The 14476-nt window shown below is 43.3% G+C and overlaps 1 protein-coding gene, 1 long non-coding RNA gene and 1 pseudogene across 4 annotated transcripts in view; 1 reads left to right on the top strand and 2 right to left on the bottom strand.

Moving 5' to 3' along the window:
• Positions 1-14476, top strand: part of INPP5F (inositol polyphosphate-5-phosphatase F) — an 83800-nt gene that overhangs the window by 61313 nt on the left and 8011 nt on the right. For 2 of the 3 annotated variants that reach the window (XM_036123805.2, XM_078077060.1), the window contains exons 11-15: positions 402-479; positions 1396-1516; positions 2754-2882; positions 6037-6154; positions 8103-8301. In XM_036123805.2, the coding sequence (XP_035979698.1) occupies positions 402-479; positions 1396-1516; positions 2754-2882; positions 6037-6154; positions 8103-8301 (645 nt within the window). Of the gene's footprint in view, positions 1-401; positions 480-1395; positions 1517-2753; positions 2883-6036; positions 6155-8102; positions 8302-9946; positions 13125-14476 lie in introns of those variants that run through there. The other variant, XM_078077059.1, reaches the window with a different exon arrangement.
• LOC144382532 (uncharacterized) lies at positions 3494-5852 on the bottom strand. The gene is made up of 2 exons (XR_013449584.1): positions 5424-5852; positions 3494-3618 (listed from the first exon to the last, which is right to left on the bottom strand). It is a non-coding gene; the product is annotated as an uncharacterized LOC144382532 (long non-coding RNA).
• Positions 10324-13690, bottom strand: LOC144382517 (phosphatase and actin regulator 2 pseudogene; annotated as a pseudogene).

Below are 14476 nucleotides of genomic sequence, written 5' to 3'. Positions count from 1 at the left end.
CCCTATGGATCAACTTCACTAGAGTTTGCTCTGGAAAAACAATAATCGGTGAATCATTTTGATGGTAACTTTAACCTGTGTGTATTCTGAAAGCCAGGTTCTTTTGTCATAATCCTGGCTCTGATGTGGGTTCATCTACTCATGTATTGAAAATTTGGTGGGGAAAGAAGCTTCTGATACCTGTGATATGTTTCAGTGTGTTCTTAAATATATTTTCTTTCATAATGCAGATTAATTATAAGCATTTATATAGTTGCCTAAATAATTTATAGTAGTGTTAACCTCATGTACTTAAAGCAGTAATTTTCTTTAATTTTTCCAAGCTACTTTAAATATTGTATCTTAAGCTAAAAAAAAAACTGTTATTAAAGATTTTTTTTTTCTTTTGGCATGTATTTTAGCCGAGGAATGAAGTTTGAGAATGTTCAAACTCTAACAGATGCCATTTATGACATTATTCTTGACATGAAGTGGTGTTGGTAGGTATTACATAAGAAGTCAATTTGATATAAACTCTTGGTCTGTGAAATCATATGTATTTGGTACTACTAAGTATTAAAATAATAGCAAGCTGAAAAACCATTTTTGTTTTTCTTGTTTTGCTTCCCAATTCCTGTTCTCCTTTTCAAGAGAGTGTCCGTCATCAGGCAGCGTTAGCTTTGAACAGGGAAAAAGTGTTAGGTGGTCAGGCAAGATGGAGTGACATGCTCTATGACTCTTCTTTAATTCCATCTAATGTTCCATGGTTTACATTTCCTCTTTCCTTCTTCTCTCCCATCATCCCTAACATGGCTTCAGGGTACTTGGTCTCAGTTTGCAGGCATTTCAGAATTATCAGAGAATTATCAGGGAAGGAAGATGATTCTCAGACTGCAGGAGGGAGATATAGGAAGAAGAAATTGGCTTAAAGAATAGGAGAGAACATCGAATTAGACTTTAAGACCAGAGGTGGCCAGAGAAATTAGACACGCAAGGTGTGCTGCAGGACTCCTCACTGAGTGGTGAAGTGACTTTGTTCAAGCTAGATGCATTTAGATGCATTTCTCCTTGCAGTCAAAAGGGAGGGACAGGATGGTGTTTTAAAGTGCCTTCTGGCTTCAGTGTATAGAAGAGCATAATGTGGGGTTGTGTCAGCTCTACTCAGTAGTCGTGAGACTTGAGGCAAGTTTTGTTTTGTTTTTCTTCAAAATGGGGATAATGACGTCTTTCTTATCAAGTTACTGTGTAAATTAACAGTGTCTACAAAGTACTCATTAGTGCCTGTCACGTAGTATTCCAGACAGATGGATAACCAGTGCTACTGGTGTTATTGCTATACTCTGAAGAATTGTGGTTTTGGAAAACCTTATTAAAGTATTTCATATTGTAAAATAATCCCAATCTCTTTTTGAAAAGGGTCGATCAAGCCGGGGTGATATGTAAACAAGAAGGGATATTTCGTGTCAATTGCATGGACTGCCTGGATCGCACCAATGTGGTCCAAGCCGCCATCGCCCGAGTGGTCATGGAACAGCAGGTAATTGGGGGGTTCACTGCATTGTAAGTATTCATTTTTAATTTTTTTCCACATGTAAACAAGTAAGATCGTTGTTCTGTAGAACATTTACAGCATACAGACAGATGTCCTTGTTGCATTAAAACCCGGAAAGTACAACCTTCACTAGAAATAAGTTGAATTAAGTGGCATTTTCTTAAGTACTCATTTCAAAAATGTGAGGCCCAACATTTCAGCGTCGATCAGGTGGCAGTGTGTGGCCATACACCTTTTTTCTCTCAGCTCCAAATCCTGCCTTGTGTATTTGGGGCTGGGAGTCTGCGGCGCCTTCTGCTCAGGCGGCTGGCGCTGTCCCAGGCTCTGCCAGTAGGGGGTGCCAGAGGAAGACCACGAGGCCGGAGGAGCAGGAAGGGACAAGCTGCTTCACCTGTGTTGTAGCCGTCTTGGCGCCTTCTCGGCAGCTGTTGGCTCCTTGGGCACCACAGAACCAGCCTTTATCCTGCACACCCCAGTTGGTGGCGGCTGCTTCCTCCAGTCCTAACATCTGTTACTCAGTGTCCCCCTTTAGATCTTCAACCCCACAACACCTGAGTAATGAATTCTCCAGGTGGACCTTCTTAGCACCGTGTCCGGGCTTTTTTGATAGAACCTGGGGACTGTTTTTTTGAGGTGGTGAGTCTCTTCCTTCGCATGTTGCACTCAAGCAGCCAGGTTTTGAGTCTCAGCCCTGGCTCTACCACATATTAGGGGTTGACCCCATGCAAAAGCTCCACCTCTCTAAACTTCTGTCTCTGCATCCTTAAAATGGACGTAATAAGAGTATTGATTGCAGCGGGTTGTTACGAGGAGTAAATGAGATAATTTGTATAAGAAAAGCTCTTAGAACCCTAGCCTCAGCGCAGAGTTCACACTTACCGGACGCTTACTGCTCTTCTCCCGCTAATATTGTTGTTGTTTCAGGAGGCTTTTTTGATAGTCTCATTTCATAGGCAAATTTAAAACAAAGACAAAATATAATAGCCTACACATTAAAAATTACACCAAGACAGTATAAATATTTCATTCTACTTAATCATGTGTAGCAACTGATAAAACTCTCTCTCAATTGTGCTTTATTTTGGAGAAGTCCAGAAACACCATTTCTTTTATTTAAGGGTCCGAAATTGTACATGAACATGCTTCCGTTTTCTGCAGTGTATATTTTATGCTATGGTTTCCTGCCTAATATGTAGCTAATCCACCAGTGTGTTAATTTTAGCTGAAAAAATTAGGTGTGATGCCCCCGGAACAGCCCCTACCAGTGAAGTGCAATCGGATCTATCAGATAATGTGGGCCAACAACGGGGACTCCATTAGCAGACAGTATGCTGGGACAGCTGCTTTGAAGGCAAGTACCGACAGCCAGCTTTTGTGGATCATTCTGTGGGACACAGGATGCGGTTTTAAACCAACTTCATTTTTGAGAGAAAGATATGGGGGCTATAGATGGTAGTCTATGTATTTGACTCCTTTCTGGAACGTTTGGCTCAGGCAGCGGTCACATATTCAGATTCTCCTGGGGCCAGGTAATGTGACCACCCATTAGCTTAAAGGGGAAGATGGGGGCAGACCTAAGGAAGAGTGTATCTTGTCTCAGGAGGGGGCTGTTCTACTGCTTCCGTATGGGGACGGAGGCCCAGTGTGGCTAGATCTTCCAGCTTTTCAAGGGCGTTTAGAAATCTGGAATTTCATGTGGAATAGTTGGTTTTTAAAATGTTACACAGATAAAACATGTCTGTTGCTAGAATTCGGTCCCTAGTATGATAATTTGCCTCCGCTGAATTTGAATCCCAACCCTGCCCCTTACTAGCTCTGCAACCTTGAGCAAGTCACTTAACCTCTCTGTGTCTGTGTCTTCATTTGTAAAACAGGATAATACTAGACACACTTCAGGACTGTCATGAGATTATATGAGTTAATGCATGTGGGGGCTTAGACCATTCCCAGGCACACAGTAAATGCTGAAGAAATGTTTTATTATCTTTTTGTGGTTGTTACGAATAAGTCTTTTGAAGATCCTACAGAGCTTGGATCTTCACAGAATTTAAATATAAACTGTAGTTACTGGTCACCAAATACTCCTTCTGTGGGCAGTAAGAAATGGTGGAATTAGTTTAAATTAGTTTTATGTTAATATTCCTTCAAGGTTAATAGTTCATTTCAGGATATTTCTTATAAAAAATTGTATCAAGGTCTCAACCAGCATCAAATAGTCCATCTTTTAGTTGAGTGATAAATATCAAAAAGCTTTTTATTAATTAAGGAAATTGGACTTTAGAAGTCCTTGTACAAGTTACTGGTTAAAGAGAAATACTTTTATGCACCCAACATCAGAACACCTAAATATATAAAGCAACTACTAACAGAATTAAAAGGAGGAATAAATAGCAGTACGATAATAGTAGGGGACTTTTTTTTTTTTTTAAGATTTTATTTATTTATTTGAGAGAGACAGAGCATGAGCTGAGAGAGGGAGAAGCAGACTCCCTGCTGAGGGGGGAGCCTGTTTCGGGACTCGATCCCAGGACCCTGAGATAATGACCTGAGCCGAAGGCAGATGCTTAACTGAGCCACCCAGGTGCCCTAGTAGGGGACTTTAATAACCCGTTCTCCACAATGGATCATCCAGGCAGAAAATCAGTAAGGAAATAGTGAATTTGAATAGGACTATAGACCAACTGGACCCAGCAGACATATATAGGACATTTCACCTAGGAACAGCAGAATGAATACACATCTTCAGAAGCACACGTGGAACATTTTCCAGGACAGATCATAGGTTAGGCCACAAAACAAGTCTCAACAAGGTTCAAAGAGATAGAAATTGTATCAGGTATCTTTTCTGACCACAGTGGTATGAATATAGAAATCGATAACAGGAAAATTAGAAAATTTATAAATATGTGGAAATTAACATACTCCTGAACAATCAATGGGTCAAAGAAGAAATCAAAAAGGGTTAAATAAAAAAAATGAAAAAAAAAGCTTGAAACGAATGAAAATGGAAACAACATACCAAAACTTATGGGATGCGGCAAAAGCAGTTCTAAAGGGAAAGTTTATAGCTATAAATGCCTACATAAAGAAAAAAGAGGGGCGCCTGGGTGGCTCAGTGGTTAAGCTTCTGCCTTCGGCTCAGGTCATGGTCCCAGGGTCCTGGGATCGAGCCCCGCATCAGGCTCCCTGCTCCACGGGAAGCCTGCTTCTCCCTCTCCCACTCCCCCTGCTGTGTTCTCTCTCTTGCTGTGTCTCTGTCTCTCCCTGTCAAATAAATAAATAAATCTTTAAAAAAAAAAAGATCTCAAACAGCCTAACTTTACATCTCAAGGGACTAGAAAAAGAAGAAAGTAAGCCCAAAGTTAGCAGAAGGAAGAAAATAATAAAGATTAGAACAGAAATATTTGAAAGAGAGAGTAGGAAAAACAATAGAAAAGATCAAGAGTTGGTTTTCTGAAGAGATAAACAAAATCCACAGACCTTTAGCTAGACTAATCAAAAAGAAAAAGGACTCAAAATTACAAATGAAAGTGACATTACAACTGATATCATAGAAATACATAGAATCACAGGTGGCTACTCTGAACAATCATATGCCAACAAATTGGATAATTTAGAAGAAAGAGATACATACAACCTACCAAGACTGACTTACGAAGAAATAGAAAATCTGAGCAGACCAATGAGTAAGGAGATTTGATGAATCAGTATAAGCAAAACCTCCCAAGAAAGAAAAGCCCAGGACCAAATGGTTTCACTGGTGAATTCTACCAAATATTTAAAGAAGAATTAATGCCATTCCTTCTCACATTCTTCCAAAAAATGCTGTATGATCTCACTTATATGTAGAATCTAAAAAAATCAAACTCAGAAACAAGAGGTTGGTGCTTACCAGGGGTTGGGGGAAATGGAGAGATGATCAAAGGGCACAAACCTCCAGCTAAGTCAGTGCCCTCTAGGGACTTGCTCTGACACCTCTGTTGTGAAAAGCAAGAGAAACAAAACAAAACAATTTAAATCTTCATTGGATCATTCTACAGTGATTGTAATGGGCAGCAAGGTACAGAAATCTCTGTTCTTTCTCTGTACACACACATCCACGTACACTGGTTAAATCCCATTGTAATAAACTCTAGGGAACTGTCCACACTTTCCCTCATCAGAAATTTGTGATTTTTGAGTATCATACCAGTTTGAGGCTTGAAAATCTTGTTATTTGTTATATAGGAAATTTTGACCTGTAAATTATAGAAATTCTACAGATTACCAGGAATGGATTTACTCTGAAGCACCATCCAACTGTGAAGACTTGATGCCACGGACAGCGTTCTAATGATTTGATGTGCTTGGGTCACAGCCAAATACTAGTAGATATTTTAACTTAACTACATTATTTAGAAATTATAAAAGCCTATAGAATTTTGGTCTTGTATTGAAAGCCCACATTGACTTTGGGAACATTCTTGTGTTTGAATCAATTGTCAAAATGACTTTTTCCTTGACAGGGTGACTTTACAAGGACAGGAGAAAGGAAGTTAGCAGGAGTTATGAAAGATGGTGTTAACTCGGCAAATAGGTATTACCTGAATCGATTTAAGGATGCTTATAGGCAAGCTGTTATAGGTAAGGAACCTAAATGCCTTTCTTTCTTTAAAATTTGTTATTCCTCTGTGATGAGTGTTTTACAGAAACCAACTTCATTGACATAGTTCATGTTTTATAATACACTTGTGTTTCTATATTCAGCATCTTACCCAAGAAATCAAATTCACATTTTTACAAGACTCGAATTTGACGAATTTTTTAGGGTGAAGCAACAAGAGCAACAGCTCATTCCCATACGTATTTGTCAGCTTGCTGTTCTTGCCACAGAAGGCAGAGTTGAGGTTCCTGGAGTATGGAATGAGGTAGCCTAAAACCTCATCAACTGAAAACCCCACATTCTATTTGTTTTTCCATTACTCAAGGCTGAGAGATGTAATGAGATGTCTTTCTTTCCCCCATATGACATTTATCGTACGTTCTTGCTGTAGGCAACACACCATCCTTTCCGATAAGAATGAATGAACAGGGCGCCTGGGTGGCTCAGTCGGTTAAGCGACTGCCTTGGGCTCAGGTCACGATCCTGGAGTCCCTGGATCGAGTCCCGCATCGGGCTCTCTGCTTGGCAGGGAGTCTGCTTCTCCCTCTGACCCTCCCCCCTCTCATGTGCTCTCTCTCTCTCTGTCTCTCATTCTCTCTGTCTCAAATAAATAAATAAAATCTTAAAAAAAAAAAAAAAAGAATGAATGAACATAATATCAGGGTATCAGATTTAGGGATTATCCTAACCAGTTCTTATTATTATTTGGAAGAGGAAATGGAGGGTTGCTTGCCTAGTGGAATTCATATGTTGGCATATTTTGTAAATTGAATTTGCATGAAAGTATTACCTCATAGGATTAAAGTAAATGCAGAGCATACTGGATTAGAACCAAAGTAACAGCTTGTCCTGTGGTCTCTGAGAATATTTTTTAAATCCTATTTTTAATCTGATTATTTGTCATACATGAAATAGTAGGGCCTCGACACAGGCCAGTTAGGAATTTGTGATGTCTGGTGTAAAGAAGTTTGGTTTTTGCCACAGGTAGGGTGTGTGTTGACTGGAAAACTGGATTTCAGCAGTTTAATCAAGGAAAAATAAGATACCTTTCCTCCCTTGATGGATCTAGCAGCTCAGTTATGTCACTGCAGACCCAGGCTCTGTCCCTCTCTCACTCTGACCATCCATAGCATCAGCTTCACCTGAATCTCGAAGCTGGATTTCTTCAAAGGTGAGAGAGAGGCCAGTAGCAGTCTGGGCTCACTGCTTCCCCGTGTAAGGCCAGTGGTCGGCACCTCTGTCCCAGAAGCTGACAGTCTCGCTGTCCTGCCCGTCTGTGGGGAATGGATTACAGTGCTTCCTGAAGCTTGAGCTACAGGCCACACCATGAAGAAGTTAGCTTGTCTGTTCAGATCCTATGCCCGTTTTATTTTATTTTATTTTTAAATATTTATTTTCCAGAGAGAGAGAGTACAAGCAGGGGGGAGGGGCAGAGGGAGAAGCAGGTTCCCCACTGAGCAAGGAGCCTTATACGGGACTCGATCCCAAGACCCTGATATCATGACCCGAGCTGAAGGCAGACGCTTAACTGACTGAGCCACCCAGGCCTCCCTCTATGCCCATTTGAAAATCGGCTTGTCTTTTTGTTACTGAGTTGTAGGAATTCTTTATATATTCTGAATACAGAATATCAGATGATTTGTAAATACTCTCACCCATTCTGTGGATTGTCTTTTCACATTCATGATCTTGCCCTTTGAGACACAAAAGTTCTTAATTGTGGTGATGGCCACTTTGTCGATTTTTTGTTTTTGTTGCTTGTGATTTTAGTGTCCTATCTAAAACAAAAAAGCCTAATCCATGATCACCAAGATTCATGCCTGTGTTTTCTTATGAGTTCTGTTGTTTTAGGTCTTACATTCTCTTTTGTTTTTTAAAAATGTATTAGCAAATTAAGATGATGATAGATATTAACACTTTCTACTCTAGATTTGATGCAAGGCATTCCAGTGACAGAAGATCTTTATTCCATATTTACCAAGGAGAAAGAACATGAAGCTTTGCATAAGGAGAATCAGAGAGGCCACCAGGAACTGATTAACCAGCTGTTACAAAGTTATATGAAGTTACTGCTGCCTGATGATGAGAAGTTCCATGGGGGCTGGGCCCTCATTGACTGTGACCCCAGGTGAGTTGGAGTGATGTCCTGGTAACTAATGGCACTTAAATTTCTGATGCTGTTGTCCTAGTTAGTACTAGTGGTCGTCCATAAAGCTGTGGGCATGCATGCGTGATGCATGGCAGTTTTCAAATACAGGGCTGGTCACTAAGGCAAGCTGACTGAGGCCCTCACCTTGGGTGCAAAATTAAAGGGGCATTAAAACAACTCAGTAATGAAGAGAAATATTTTAAAGGAATATTTGATTTTTTAAAAACCCAAATTGTAGAACTACAGTTCACAGCTGGGCCTCACCCGCCTCCCAGATCTAGGTTTATTGTTCTGAAGCACATAACAGTGCAGCAAAAAGTGCGGTGATGCTAGCTAGTTACTTTGGTTGGTTGTAAAGTATCCTGGCCTTTCACAAAATAAATAGGCCAACTAATGCTCAGCATATTTGAAACAAAAATCAGTTTCAAGTCATTCTTCAAAGTGAACGGCAGGATCTAAATTTATTCACCAGATTGAATGTTTGCTTCTAGGCTGAAATCTAACATTATAATCTTCAGTATTATGAATCAGAAACATTGCAGAAAGTTTTAGACCAAGCTCTGAGGATAAATGGCTCTATTTAGATTTTATTGTATATTACATTTCATGTGATTTTAATAAAAGGGGCATAAAACAAGCTTGAAAGAACAACTGAATGCAAGGTAATATATATATATATATATATATATATATATATATAAATAAAAAAACAATATTGGCTTTGGGTTCATTGGGAAACCTTCCATGACTTTAATTTCATGGATTATTTCACTTTGATAATCAATACTTTATGTATGGATGCAATTTTCAGACTCTTAAAATAAGAGATGAGGTCTTCCTCACATACAAATTAGCAGAAAAATTCTATGCTCCTATGAGCCATTTGGTAAAAATTTTTTATTTATGTACCTTAATTTTTTTTAATAGCAGTTCAACTTAATGCAGCACCCCAAAAAAGGTAGTACTTTTAATTCCCATTCAGAAATAACTGCAGGTTATTTTGCTTGCGTTTTAACTTTGCACTTGAGATTTTTAAAGGTGTCGTGATGGTCAGTATCATCTTCCTTAGATCAAGTATTTTTATTCCTACTTTGGAGATAATTGAAATAGGGAAAGACCAGAAGGTTTATTTCTAAAGCTGACTCCCATTTTGTAAGGTCACCTTGCACCTGACTTGATTTCTGATCCTGTAATTCTCCTGTAAAGTTGGTATCCTGGATGAGGAGTTTCAAACTACGTAAAGTGTGTTTAGCTGTGCTATTTAAAGCTTGCTACAAAATTGGGATAAGCACTCTTGTTAGAGTCTCTTGTTAGAAGTCTCTTGCATTTAAGAACAACATGTATAAAAACACTCAGACGTCTTTCTGGAAACTGGGCTCACTGGCATAACCAAAATTGCTGTATTGTACCGGTGCTGTATGAACTGAACCCTCTCAGGGCTGAAACCAGACGGTCTCCTTTCCTGGGATCAGGTCTTTAAGAAAACTTGTTGGGTGGTGAGATTCCCAAATCCATAATAACGTCCCAGATGCCAAATGCCTACTCCAATTTTCTCTTTTCTTCATTCACATGATGAAATACTTCTCTTTTGTTCTGATTTTGTTTGACTCCCACCCCTTTCTAGTGCCTAGCAATCGAACTCCTCATTTTTCTTTAAGCCTGCACTGTACGATTTGACTTTGGATAACTGGGAGCCAGTGATTGTGTTCTGCTCATCTTCTTTGGTAAAGCTCCTCGTGAAGCATAACTTACACGGATAACACATGCTAGACAGCAAGTGTCACTGCACCCTTCCCTTTGGTGGCCTCATCTGGGTTATACAGGTGAGGAGCGCTGTCCAAAAAAAAAAAAAAAGCAGAGCCCTCTCTTCTTCAAGATGAGCTTTTGCATTCCAGCACATTATCACATTTTTAGCAAGTGGCGCTACCGCCAAAGATTACCGATGGCTATTTCCAAACAGTCTCACATTTCATGATGGATGATGAAACCTTTCTGGGCCTTTAAGTTCATTTAATTCTGCACTTCTCCCTTGTCTATAGGTCTCAACCTGGCCCAGGACTTACGTGCCTGATGATCATAGTCAGGGGAGTCAGTGACCTCTATGTATTCCTGATTCCAAAACGCTTCATGCTCCCAGCTCTGCCCCTGTGGGTCTCTGCCCAGGCTTTCTGCGGACTCTGCCTTGTAGTTCCATTTGTATTTTCTGGTCTACTTCTTCATGCCTTTGTTTTAGGATAGCTCTTTGCTCGAATTCTTCAGCTGTGGGCCTCTGGCTAAGTCTCCTAATTTCCAATTTGTTCCTGGATTCCCTGCCTCTCTTCTTCACATGTCACCACTGCAAGATGTTATGTCTTCTCATTCTTTCTTAGATGGTCTACTGCTAAGTTTTATTGTGAGAGCGTCCCTTTGCCTGTGTTACGTGCCAAAGCACATTCACCACCACTGTCCTCCTCCTCCTCTTCCTCATGGTTGGTGGTGGCCAAAAGAGGCCCATCACAGTCAGAGTCATGCACCTAATGGTACCTTTTGTCCTTTGTCCTATGGGGCACAGAGATTCTGAAGATTGTCCCTTCGGCTTAGATCTCATTGGCTGACGTGCTGTCTTCCCTCTCTTGTTGGTGCTAACACATCAGTGCCTGATGGAGAATGGTTCTGTGTGTTGTCTCTTCAGTACAGACACTAACTTGGGTCTAAGGAGGAACGGGCAAGGAGCTTCATTGCTAAACAGGACAATGGGAGTGTCTGAGGAAGTGATGTATTGATTCTCAAGAGGAGGACAAGGTGTGTGTGTGGGGGAACAGACTTGTGGCATTTGCCTGTGGTCTGCTCCTGGGTGACAGGGACAGACTACTTGGGTCTGAGACTCTGCACTCTGGTCTCAGAAGGATCTCCTCTAAGGCTGACCATACCAGAAGTGGTTGCATCTGCCAGTGGCTGAGCTCTTAGCACTTGCTAGTTTTTTTCTTGCCTCTTGTGTTTCCCACTATTACTGTTTTACTAGAAACTACTGCCTTTGAAGCTGTGAGACAAGCTGATGTGGATGGAGTAGATAGTGAAGCTGATGCTTTGGAGTCGGTGACTTTGAAGGTCATGTTTTGGCTTGTTGGCTTGCAAAACAGGCTGGATAGGGACCTGCCTATCAAGAGTCTTAGTATCTTCGTGGTAATAGGAGACACTTCGCCACCCTGTGGCTGGCCGCAGTCTTGGCCCCTTTGGGAGGCACGGGTGATCTGGAGCCTTAGATTTGGGCTCTAGAGGAGCTGGAGCAGGAATCAGCATTGTTTCAGAACAGTCTTGTCTTCTCTTCTGCCTTTTATTCCAGAGGAGATGCTTTTTCAGATACAGAATTAGTACCATCTTCAGATTCACTACATTTTCCTCTCAGGTGGATTATTCTCTCATGGGTATCATGTGTCCATTGGAATTTCTTTAAGAACCCTCCTAGTTAGCTCCTCTCTACTTTGTCTTGTGGTTGCCATCCTTTATAATACTGCTAAAATTTCTTTAAATTCGCCACTGGTATTTTTCTTCATTTGCAAAGCTTGAAGATCTTCTGGATGGTGGACAGTTTGCCCCTGAAGGGAGATGTTTGGAAACTGGTTCTTTGGCTAGCTGAGTTGCTGCAGAACCTTTGTACAGTCTACCAGCTGAGCCAGAGCAGTGGACCCAGAGCAGGCAGACCTTGATGGAGGACAGGGAGAGGCAGCTCTGGGAATGACTGCGCCAGCTCAGCCAGCCAGCCAGCCAGCCAGCCGTGGGGCTTGGGGTCTTCACCAGTTGGTACCTGTCTGCCTCAGCCATTCACTCCCGGGTTCTGTGTATGTTTTTAAAAACACCTTTATTAAGATATAATTCATATGCCATATGATCCATCCATTTAAAGCATACAATTCAATAGCTTTTAGTATATTCACATTTTCATTATTCCAGAAGAAAGCCCTGTACCCACTAGCGATCACCCCCTATTCTCCTGTCCCTCTGCCCAGACAGCCACTAATCTACTTTCTGTCTCTATAGATGTCTCTGTTCTGGACATTTCATATAAATGGGATCATGTAACATGTGACCTTTTGTGACTGGCTTCGTTTGCTCAGCATCATTTTTCCACGGTTCACACATGCTGTGGCATGTATCGGAACGTCATTCCTTCTTACAGCTGAATGGTATTCCGTCCTGTGGAGATAGCACATTTTGTTTGTTTTCTTCCATGGATGGGCATTTAGGTTGTTTCCAGCTTCTGGCTATTGTAAATAGTAATACTCTGAACAGTCACATACAAGTTTTGGTTTGAACACCAGTTTTTATTTGGGGGTACATACCTAGGAGTGGGAATTGCTGGGTCATGTGTAATTCTGTGCTTTTGAGAAACCATCAAGCTATTTTACACAGTGACTGCACCATTTGACATTCTCACCGGCCGTGTATGAGGGTTCCAATTTTTCCACCTCCTAATACTTGCTTTCCTTTTTTTTTTTTCTTAAATTGTACTCCTCAGGGGTGTGAAGTGGTATCTCACTGTGGTTTTGATTTGCATTTCCCTATTGACAAAGGATGTGAAGGATTTTTTCTTGTGCCTGTTGGCCATTTGTTTATCTTCCTTAGAAAATGTTGAAATCCTTTGCCCATTTTAAAAACTGGGCTCTTTTTGTTGTCGGGTTGAGCTACGTGTTTTGATAAACTTTTACAGGGGTTAAGGTTGTAGAGGTGCAGGGTCGGATCCTATCTTTATCTAAAACGCTGGTGTTTTGTTCCTCATATTTTGGAATTAATTTTGATTTTTTAAAATACTGCACTAAAAATTATCTTGATTGCTTGGTGTTTTTGACGTCCCCTTAAATTTTGCGCCAGAGACTTGCTGCACTGCAGTCCCAGCCGCTTAACTCTCCGGCACAAAACCAGTTCCGGCCGCAGTTGACAAATACACAGCCCTGCCGCACAGGAACGGCCCCCTCCTTGCGCCTCCTCTCCCCCCACTCCCGCACCGCCCCTGCACCGCCCCCGAACCGCCCGCGGGCCTCCCCCGCTCCACCGCCGCCGCCTCTTGGGTTGCAGCCCCGAGCTGTTTGGACCGCCCGCGGCCAGCCCCCGGCACAAAGGCCTGCCGGTCCCGGTCGCCCCCCCCCAACCCCAGCCCTGCGCCCCGTTGCCGCCAAAGCGCTGGGCCCTGAATGACGGGTGCCTGGGGGCGCGCCGCGGGTGGCAAGAGGAGCCTAAAAAGAGGAAGGACGCCAGGCGTCCTGCCCAGGTGCCCTGCGGGACCACCACCAGCACACTCTTTATTTTGCCCAGCTCTACTGAATCCGCTTCTTCTACCCCGAGTAGATGACCCCTTCACCCGTTTCAGTGCAGCAGCCACGCTGTTGGGCATGTGAGCGCAGGGGACAGACGCTCGCGGTGCCGCGGCCGCCCGCGTCCTTTCCAGTGGCGGTGACGGCCCCTCCCCGCCGTGGCGTCCGGCGGGGGTCCGGCGAGGGTCCGGCGGGGACCCCGGGCACTGCGGGCACCTCGGCGCCCCGCCCCTCCGTGGGCCAGGCGCCGCGCGCGGGCGGGCTGGCGGGGGCGGGCGCGCATGCGCGCTGGGTGCGTGCCGCGGCAGCGGGGGCGGCCGGAAGCGAGCTGTGCCTCCTGGGCGGGGCTTGGCGCTGCAGTTGCCGCAGTTGCCGCAGTCTCCGCAGTCGCTGCAGGCGCGAGGTTGGGTGCAGGCGGCTGTGACTGAGCTTCGACTTCTCGACGGACGGACCGACTGACTGACGGACGGACACCATGCCGCGCTCCCACAGGCCTCCGCCGACCGCCCAGCGGCCCACCAACGCCACCGGCAATGCCACCGGCAACGCTGCCGAGCCCAAGCCCGAAGGCGGCAGCCTGGCCACGACTTTCAAGATTTTTCTCCTCTTTGCAGGACTGATGGTTAAAGTTCCTGTGGGCTTGTATTTTTCCTGCAAATTGCTGCTTTTCCAAAGTCTCCTGTTGATGTCTCCTGACGACAGTGGCTTTTACGCGACCATTGTCGCGGTGGTGGGGCTGCATGTGGTGCTGGCGGTGTTTGTGTTCATCGTGTGGAAGGAGGGCATGCCTGACTGGCAGGAGAACAAGAACGAGTAGAGCAGCTTGGAGGCTGCGAGCGCGGGGGGCGGGGGAGTTCGGGGGGGGC

This window comes from Halichoerus grypus, chromosome 7 (assembly GCF_964656455.1).
Source record: "Halichoerus grypus chromosome 7, mHalGry1.hap1.1, whole genome shotgun sequence".
NCBI lineage: Eukaryota > Metazoa > Chordata > Mammalia > Carnivora > Phocidae > Halichoerus > Halichoerus grypus.
Note: the sequence above shows the minus strand (reverse complement) of the source record. Positions and strands in the feature narration are given on the sequence as shown.